This window comes from Garra rufa, chromosome 11 (genome assembly GCF_049309525.1).
Source record: "Garra rufa chromosome 11, GarRuf1.0, whole genome shotgun sequence".
In the NCBI taxonomy this organism is placed as follows: Eukaryota; Metazoa; Chordata; class Actinopteri; order Cypriniformes; family Cyprinidae; genus Garra; species Garra rufa.
Genome location: NC_133371.1, coordinates 23,701,859 through 23,712,686, shown reverse-complemented (window position 1 = coordinate 23,712,686; position 10,828 = coordinate 23,701,859). Strand labels below are relative to the sequence as shown.

At 33.4% G+C, this 10,828-nt stretch overlaps 1 protein-coding gene across 1 annotated transcript in view; it reads right to left on the bottom strand.

Annotated features, from left to right (window-relative positions):
• Positions 1 to 287: 287 nt before the first annotated feature.
• Positions 288 to 10,828, bottom strand: part of LOC141345286 (adhesion G protein-coupled receptor B3-like) — a 77,273-nt gene continuing 66,732 nt past the window's right edge. The window contains exons 13-15 of the mRNA XM_073850157.1: positions 9,945 to 10,048; positions 497 to 650; positions 288 to 391 (exon numbers count right to left, since the gene is read on the bottom strand). Of these exons, the coding sequence (XP_073706258.1) occupies positions 288 to 391; positions 497 to 650; positions 9,945 to 10,048 (362 nt within the window). The remainder of the gene's footprint in view (positions 392 to 496; positions 651 to 9,944; positions 10,049 to 10,828) is intronic.

Sequence of the window (10,828 nt, the reverse complement as noted above, 5' to 3'; positions counted from 1 at the left end):
GTTAAGCGTTTAAGAACGTCCCCCTAAATCTACGCCCCTGAGTGAAACCTCCTCAGCAGTAACCTTGCCTTAGTTGCCTATCAGACTCTCCCTAATTAAATATTGCTATTTTAGCTTATTATTCAATATAGGACGACAATACACTTCTCAAATTGGGTAAGGCGTCATAATCTATTGGTTGATGAGCACATTAGATAAATTATTTATTTATTTGATAATAATGCCATGGATTCATGGAGGTATATTAGGTTATCAAGATGAGCCGTTTCTTTACATTAGTCTTAAAATCATTTGAACATGCGCTTACTATATTTTTGGTTGAACAGATCTTGCACTTTTCCGACCAGCACTGACTTGATCTTTGGTACTGGGTGTTGTGGCTGAGGAGCTGCTACAGATGTAACAACAGACAACAATTCATTTCATAAAACTGTATTATCTATATTCACACTATTATGGGCCCGAGTCCATTTCTGTGGATTTTCATAAGCATTACCTTTGAAATGCAGTGCAAAGTTGTTGACTGTGTCTGTTGAGTCAAGGAAATCAGTGGCTCCTTTGCTGCTCAGTTCATACACCTCTGAGCTGGACTTCTGGCGGTCAAATGACAAAATGGCTGTTTCCACACCCAAATCCTCACGCTTGGACACCTTTACAATATTTAGAAGAACAAGACAACCACAAAAAATAGTAAATCATTGATTATACACAAAATAGACAAAACCTATTTTTAAAAATCTAACACACACTAAGAAACAGCTCATAACAGTGTTCGGCAATATATGAAAACAGTGTTGTCACACCTGTGGCAAATGAGTGGTCAGGGACCCCCAGGGTTACATTAACTATACATTAGCTGTGTTTACATAGAGTCCAATATCCATCTAATAATTGGACATAGCAATGTGTGACTACTAATGCTTCAGTTGACCACCTTGATCTGAATTGACCATCTTTACCAGTAGGAATTTAGTTTGAGAGGGTGGTATGAGGGGTATAAGTGTCAAAAAAATCTTAGTAAGAAGTAGGACTTTTTTAAGAGTAGGAGACTTTTATAAAGAATCTAAAAGCAACTTTCAGTAACGTTTGAGACCGATTCTTAAGTTCTGACTTAAGTGCTGTAAATTAAGGACTACAATGATTGAAACACAAAATGGCCGCCCTTGACCTCTGAATCAGCCAATAGTGAGCTGCTCATGTGAGTCACAGCAGCACAACACCGATTATTTGATGGAACTACAATACAAACATTTAATTAAGACACTATTTCATATTTCAGTGTATTTAAACTAATGCTTTGCATTGTGGAAATTTATCACAAATTATTATTAATGCTTTGAAATCCATGTCTCCTCATTTACAGTTGGAGCAATGATGTGAACAGCTCCAGGAACTCAAAGAAAGCCCACAAACTTAAAAGTTTCTTGTTTTGCAGCTTGGTTTGACGGTCAGTTGGAAAGTCAATAAACTGCCTTTAAGTTGTGGCCAAGAGAGAGAAAAAAGTGTTACTGATTTAGTAAGATTATTGCATATTTGCTTGGAGTCAATTGTTTTACTTTTATTTTTTTGATAATAATGCAGTAAAATGTGTCATATTTTTTTGGCATTGCTGTCCTACAAAGAAATTATGAACACATGCAAAAACAAGAGAGGACCAACACCAAATGAATAACTGATTATGTTGTATTCAATGTCAATGTTGACAGTTTAGGGATTTTGTCACTAGATTTGTTGACGTCCTTCCCCCTTTTGAGACTTTGAGACTAAACCTTATTTAGATTACAACACTCTCCCGATGATATATTTATATTATATAGATCAGTCAACTCACCATTATGTCCTCATCCTCATCAGATACATTGTGTGACTGTTTTAACTACTCTCAAGTGAAAGCAGTTAGCAACATTGATCAGTGTTTTTTTTTTTCATATTTTGATGGTTTAAGTGAAATGTGAGGTCATTAAAACCCTCCACACATCACTTTTGGTCACTGATGTGTTTGGTGAGGTTAGTGTCACAATATTTAAGACCTGCTTACTGTGTCATCACCAGTGCTTTGCTGCATTTTTACAATCTTTCACATTTTCCAGTGAAAATAAATAAACAAACAAACATATTATTGCAGCTAGAGCATTGATTTGTAGAGTGGATTAAGTTATTATGCTTATTACTTGGTCAATTACTAAAATAAATACATTAAAGAATGCTTGATGGTCACGATTGTATCATTTTATCAACTCCATATCATCATATAACTCCAATATGTCATATGTGTATTGTAAAGTGTGTGTTTCCTCCTTTTTGCTGCCATTGTGTTCCTCCTAACTAGGTTAGGAGACCTCTCCAACTCTCTTAAATAATTTAGGAGCTGAGACCTAGTCTTAACACTTAAGAACTTTTATGAATCACTCTTTATCTTAAGTCCAGAAATAAGAGTAAAATTACGTCACTCTTAGAATTTTGAAACACTTAAGACTAAAATTTGACTCTGAGAAGCTTTATACATACGGCCCCTGGAATATTTATTTGGTAAGAATTCATTTGAAATTATGAAAAAATCTACAGATAAACAATCCAGTTGTCTGTTGATATCATTCATTGTGCCAAAGGAAAAATAGTTGCACAGAAAACGTATTGGAGTCAGCATCTCTTAAAAAAAAGTAAATTCATACAATGACAATCTGTCCAACACACTCATTTACTTTGGTTGTGAAACCCATTTCTCTTTAACAACTCTGTTAAAACAAGATAACATGTAAAGTAGATGAGCTGATGATTCTTTAAGACACACAGCAGTCTTACACTGATGAATGCAACTTGCCTGAGTGAAGTACTTGCCAAATACTACCTTGAAAACCCGTGTAAAGCCCTGATGTAAACAGGGCTGCTATGTACAACAACAAACTATTTAGTATAACAATTGAAAGCACCCGTTAAATATTGTCTCTCATCTTTGTTTCTCAATACATCTCTACAAAAAAGATTATAAGGTGACAGCTCTCTGATATGAACTTTGGCCTTTGATGGCCGGGGCTCAGAGGAAGCTTCTGTAATTACCGATTCAGTTCTGAAAAATAAAAAAATAACAAAAGTATTAGACCAGGGGTGCTTAATCCTGTTCCTGGAGATCTACCTACCTGCAGACTTTAGTTCCAGTCCTGCTCCAACACAGCTGTCTGTCATTATCAAGTGCTGACTAAGAGATGAATTAGCTGGTTCAGGTGTGTTTGATCAGGGTTGGAGCTGAACTTTGTAGGATGCTAGATCTCCAGGAACAGGATTGAGCAGCCCTGTATCAGACCAATTAAACTGAATGTTAACAAAACACTTCATTTATACAAGCAGTTCAGCAGAATGCTATATTTATTTGACATGTTGATTGTTCGTGTGGCATTAAAGCAAACCTTACTTCTATGACACTGGTGTCCAAACACGTAGCTGATGCAGCTCTTGCTATTAAGGTGAGCCGACATGCTTCATTCCCTCCTTAAAAAAAGAAATCAAGGTTTCCCTTTGCTTTGCATTAATGTGCGTTCTCTCTTGTTAAATAAAAACAAAGAAAGAAAACGCTAGTCAGTGATAAAAAAGACAGTGTTGCAGATCATACCATCGTTCTCAGACACACTTGTCTAATGCTTCTAGATTAGCAACTGTGTAACTCTTACCTCTCTGGGCCATCTTTAACCTAAACATAAACAGAGAGAAACTTGCACAGACAGATTTGTGAATGGGCCGTCTCTCTAAACAGCCCAAAACCAATTCTGGATTGTTCAACATAGACATAAAGCATGGAAGTAATAAAACAAACTTACCACAGAACTCCTTGCAACCTGCTGGAAATGGTAAATGGAGGAAAAAAAAGTTAAAGAGATATTAATGTTTCACAGGTAGGCTGACCTGTGACTTTGGGTTTTATTTTTCAAGTTCAATGTTGAGGACAGCAATATATGTGACACACAGAGACACCACAGTCTATTTACTTCTAATAGATTTCCAGTGTTCGTCTTTTGCATGAGATGTAAGTCTAGCTTTATTTTATATTATAGTGAAGAGTCCAAACATACCAAAGAGCCATAAAATACGTCTTGGGTTTGAATGTTTCACTCAATATGAGTATGATATAGCTTCAGTGACATGATATACAGATAGCTTCAGTGACACAATATTTGCAATACGCACAAATAAGTCATTTACAGGATAATTTTGCGTTTAACTAGTAAACAAAATTTCCCCATTAGCTTCAGACATGTTAAGAACATGCTAATTAGCAACGCTAATGCTCACATAAATCATATAAAGTAAGGACAGGCTTATAACGTAATATATAACGTTGCAACACGGTTATTTCATGTCAACACTCGTGTCACGCCACCTTAAAACACATTTTCTGTATTGTTGTGGCTTATTGACTAATTAATTACAGTTTACATGCTCATTTCAATAATCTTACCTGAACATGTCAACCGGAAAAACTACGTTCCCGCGTCATCCGATAGATTTCCGATTCCCGGTGAGCTGGATTCCTCTGGCACTGGATCTGGAGTCTGCTCTATTAGTCTAGCTGATAAACCATGAGGATGGACGATAACAGCCCATATCTATCAGCTGATAACCACTGATAACGCCCATTCAATCCACTGATAACATTCGAAGCGGGTGATTCGGTACCAAATACCCTTGAAAATCCACGGTTCTCGGTACCAAAGCAAAACACAATAACAAATTAATTGAGCAACACACTATTTTTTATTAATAAAGTTGAACAAATATAAAATGTACAAAAAAACAGTGCCATTCTTCATACTTAGGTAAAATTTTGTTAAAGGTTTTTTCCACAGGTTAAAAAAGTATTTCAAGGACTGTAAACATTTTAGTAATTAAATAACATCTAAATAAATGACAGGCATAAAAATGTAAACAAGCTTCACCCACAAGTGTTTGTCATATTTCTGCTGCTGCTGAAAAACATCTGTAACTGTTGTCTGTTTTAGAGTTTGCTGGTGTTTCATGATCTTCCTCAATCTGCAACTGTAAAAAGAAATATTATATACTTAAGTAAAGCTGTGGGCTAAGTCTGACCAGATGCGACATTAGATCATTGACACCAGCAAAAATATGAATTTTCGGTAAATAACAAACCTCAGCTGTTATAATAAATTTAGATAAGATTACATATATTTAGACTAGTGTCTATCACAGATTAAAACTGCAGTATTAAAAACACTTTATAATTTTCATTTGTTAAATAACATAGAGTAACAATAAACAGTAGTTATATGGCAATTATTCATCGTGAGGTTAGATTAATTTCAACATTTACTAATGCATAAAATCATGTTACTCTGTTAAACATGAACAAACATGAATGATCATGTGTTTGTATTAAATAACATTCACAAACATGAATTAATATTGTAGAAATATAACGTTACTCTAAGTTTATGTTAGATGATGCATGAATTTGATCTTATTGTAAAGTATTTCCAAACTAAACGGGATAAAACGTGTTTTATTTGATTGTTTGAACATTTTCTGACAGACTGATATTAAGGACATAAACATTGTTAACGACACATTTGTTCATTCTCTGACACACATATTTTGGATACACAGGTCATTTTGTGTAAAAATAGTAAATACAGCATCATGTCCTTATTTTTTTACTCTAACAAAAGTTATAGGAGCATTAAATAGTTCAAATTCATGCTAAGGCCCAGCATATTAGCGTTAGCTGCTTATGCTAACGATTCACTACACAAACAGTGATGTTTATTTCAGTCTGACATTCAAATTAAAATATGCAATAATGTTCGTGACAGAAGCTCTAAATATGAAATTAAAATGAAACTTACCTTTTACTTGAACTCTTTCGTTTGATCCCGAAGTCGGTCTTTGAGGTGTTTTAAGTTTGATGTGTTTCCTCCTTTCGAGAGAACCTAGACGACATCCTTTGGAAATAGTTTTTTGATGATCAAGCGGCAAATCCAAACTATCTGGAGCAAGCCTAGCTCTTCTTTGTCAACAAGTGGATTCAGAGCCACAGCATCAGCAGCAGCGCCGGTGCTTTAATGAAGAGAGCACAACTGTGCAGTGCACACCTTTAGTTTAGCGAATCAAGAACTGGGTCGACCGGATAGTCGGTACCACCGGTACTTAAGAAAACCTGGAACCGTAACGTTTACATTTGTTTAGTTCCGACTTGGTCCCGGGACTTTTAAAATACACAGAAGCACATGGGCATGGATATCTGCGTACATAGTCTTCGGTTAAACTGCGTTGTTTTTAGAAGCGTCAATTCAGTTGTGGCATATAGTTTAATTTCTTCATTACGGGATTATCAAAGTAAATTATTACTCAAATTTGAGATTTTACTGGGGCACAGTAGATTTTCACTGGGGCACGTGTCCCAGTAAATAGGGTCTAGCAACGCACGTATTAATATTAATAATAGAAGAATATAATTAAAATTATTTTATTTTACAGCAACGGTAACACAATTATTATTATTATTATTATTATTATTATTATTGATTGACTATAATTGTAATAATAATAATAATAAGGAATTTAAAAAATACCATAAATATTTTGGTTATTATTACATTTAAATTATCAACAAAAAAAATCATATATTTCTTTGCTCAAATAAAATAAAAAATAAATTATGATAATATAAAATAATCTTAATCTTTATTATTATTATTATTATTATTATTATTATTAATATTTTACTTTACAGTGCAATATGATTAATAATATTTTTTTATTTAATTGGTGTATTTAAAATAAATGTAATTACATTATAAATAATAAAATAAAACATTTATATAAAATTAAAACTAACCAAAATATGTAATACTATTTTATTAGAACATTTTATTATAATTTTAAAAATAAAATAAAAAATGCCAAGAAAGAAATGTTTAACAATTGAAATAATCCAACTGTACTGTAAATAAAAAAGAATATTTAATGATAATGAAAAAAAAGCTTAATTGCATTTTCTTTAATATTATATTAATCAATCAATAATAATAATACAAATGATAATATAAATACTAATACATGTTAATTTAGATTATAATAGTATTAACGCAATTATAATATTATTATCATCCTAAAATAAAAATCATGTTGGTTAATATTATTAATAAATAAAATATGATTGCAGTGATAAGAGTTTTTGGTAACACTTTACAATAATGTGTGGTTTGTTAACATTAGTTCATGTATTAACTAACATGAAAGAAGAATGAAATGTACATTTATTACTATTTATGAATCTTTCTAAAGTTAGTTCAAATACAGTTGAGTGTTAGTTAATGTTAGTTGACAGAGCATTAACTAATGTTATCAAACACAACTCCTGATTTTAATAATGCATTAGTAAATGATCAAATTAACATGAACTAAGATTAATAAATGCTAGTATTGTTCATATAGTTCATGTTAATTAATAAACCTTGAAAATTGGACTGAGTTTTTTTATTATTTACTTTTATTTTTACTTTTATTATTTACTAATTATGAATAATTAAATAATTATACATTATTGATATTCTTTTGTGAACTGAAATGAAAATTGAATACTTTTGTTATTTCAAATAATATTTATAGTAATTTAAAGTAGAATCATTATATTTTAACTACTATTGAAATATTCATATTGCACTCTAAAATTGTTAGTGTTTAATATAAATTAATAAGAACATATTTTATTGTCTTATTATAACAATAAAGAAATGTTATGAATGCTGTAATCCCATCATACTGTAAAAAAAATTATATAATTATATAATAATTGCGGGTCGAGAAAACGTTCAAGACAGATAGAGAGGCATAATTAATGTGAGATGTTTAAAGGACAAAATAAACTCATCTTTTTTCTTTTGATGACCTGGTCAATCAATTCCCGCCACCTTGTCTGTTCGTGACCACATGCGCCTCAATCTCGATCGCATCGTCAGACAATAACTGATCATTGCTCTGTAATTTTTTTTCCGATTTGATCAGTAAAAAGATTAACGTCATAATTATTACCAGGTGTTAAAACGACGTCAACGGACGATTTTAAAGATTCTCCGCTCATGCATAAATTGATCACACAACCATCGCCGCCAATTTGACACTATTTTGTCCATGGTATTGTGCAAGGCTAGTAGGTTGCTAAATCTGTAGACCTTATCTCCCTCATATTCATAGTCCTCCGCAACTGTACAGTGTTAAATCGGGGCCTAGGTATAACTCGATAACCGTTTACGACCCCACCTCGTCGTGTCAGTGTGTCGATGTTTGAGCGACTCAACTCTGGCACATCAGATGCAGCAGCCGCATTGGAAGTCGACGGTCGTGCATCATCCATACAGCCTGTAGCGATGGCTGACGGTCGTGATATATATTAGATGATAGGTTGTCGTGGTGGGAGGTTGACGGACAGTTGATCAGTTGATCTGTAGAGGGGTCAGCATTGGCGGTCATAGGCAAGGCCAGGCAAGTTTATTTATATAGCACATTTCATACACAATGGTAATTCAAAGTGCTGTACATTAAAATGAATTAAAATCACAATAGAACATCACATCACATAAAAAGCATAAAAATCATCTTACGTCAGTACAGATAGTCAGACTATACTCTGTCTTACCTTACTACGCAATCAAACAGTAATTACTAATCAGTCAGACTATACTCTGTCTTGCCCAACCATGCAATCACAGTAATTTTGTTTTCTACGCATCAAAACATTTAAGACGATGTAAAAAATTGATTTTAAAATTAATTAGTGCAGTAGAATGATTATACATAAAATAATGCAGTCTGTTCGGACGTAGCACAGACATAAAAAGGAATTAAAATCACACTAGAACATCACATCATATAAAAACGCATAAAAGTCATAAACAGAAGAACATTTTAAATGATTTTAAAATTGATTTAAATTAATTAAAACAGTAGAAATGGTAATCACACTAACAACAATAAAAACAGAGAATTTAAGAACATTTAAGATGATTTGAAAAATCGATTTTAAAATTAATTTGCACAGTAAAATGATTATACATAAAATAATGCAGTCTGTTCGGACGTAGCACAGTGCTCATTCAATAAGTGCACAACTAAACAGGTGAGTTTTGAGTCTGGATTTAAATGTGTCTAATGTATTAGCACATCTGATCTCTTCTGGAAGCTGATTCCAACTGCGGGCAGCATAATAGCTAAAAGCGGATTCCCCTTGTTTTGTGTGAACCCTTGATATTACTGACTGACTCGATCCTAGTGATCTGAGTTGTCTGTTAGGTTTGTATACAGTGAGCATATCTGCAATGTATGTAGGTCCTAGGCCATTGAGTGCTTTATAAACAAGTAAAAGTACTTTAAAATCCATCCGTCAGGTCGAGTAGGTCAGCATTGGCGGTCGTAGGTCGAGTACCGCCATTATTACCTGCAGCTACCGAATGCTCTGATGCTAAAGGGATAGTCGTGGAAGGCGTAGTGTCTGTGTTTAATGCAGAAGTGTTGGAAATGTCTAATACACCACCGCTCTGCATCACATTTCGTCGCAAACCCCGGGCGTGAATATTGCTTCATGCTGTTCATACAAATTATCTGTCACCACCTGAGCCCTAGCATCCTGAAAATCCATCCGGTTATGAACACTGGCTGTGGTTTTACGCAACTCTTCACGCAGAGCAACAATCTGTTCAGTGTTTTCCTGAATCAAACCATTCTGAGCGTCAATTCGGTTATGGGCCTCAGCCACACTATTACGCGATTCTTGTCGCAAAGCAACAAATTGTTGGTTATTTTCCTGAATCAGAGTTAGAGCTGAGCTGATCCGTCGGCATTGATTCGGTTTCCGGGTCTTGTTCTTCTTGTTCTATGTCTACCTCTTCTTCTGACTCCAATGGGTCTTGAAATGCAAAAGGTGTTTGCCGATGTCTCACCGGTGAATCTGTGTCTCTATCACTACCCCACGATGACGTCTCCCATGCATTCAACTGCGTTTCTGTCCAGTCTGAGACGTTGTCCCTGCCACCATCCTGTCTGTCTGCAAAGGGAAAGCACATAAATAAATGAAAATAAAGTTTTAACTATAGCTAGGGAGTGAACAGCATCAAAGAAAGTAAATCATATAGATAAAGAAATTCTGATCTTACATATTGAATGAATTTGATCAAAAGCCGATACTTCCATAGAAATAGGATTGCTACTAATACCTATGATAAAAACAATAGTTAGCCTGATACATATCATCTGTGAAATAGTACTGATAAAACCATGGTATATCATCTTTTATCAAACAATGTAATTACCTTCTAATTCGCCGATCATCAGCTGTCGACTGCATGAGTTCAGGACAACCTCAGAGCTTTTATCTCTATTAAAAACAACCATATAAATTATGCTCATAGATGACAATACATTTAATAGAACAATAAAACTAAACAAATAGTCTTTAACTGTAAGACATATGATTAAATAAATGTGTTCCAGAGTTAAAATAAATAAAACTAACAAAATATTAAGTTTTAATTAGTCACATAATTCTTACTGCTTTAGAACATTATTAAATATAATAAATAACATTTATTCTGTAAGACATATGACTAAATACATATGCTCCTGAATTAAAATAAAACTAATAAAGCATTACATTTGAACTAGACACATCATTTATTCATCTACCATGAATTCTTACTGCTTTATTAAATGAAGTTAATAGTATTCATTCTGTAAGACATATAATTAAATATGTGTTCCAGAGTTAAAATAAATCGACATTAATAAAATGTAAATAATAAATATCTAAAACATTTTAACTAAACAC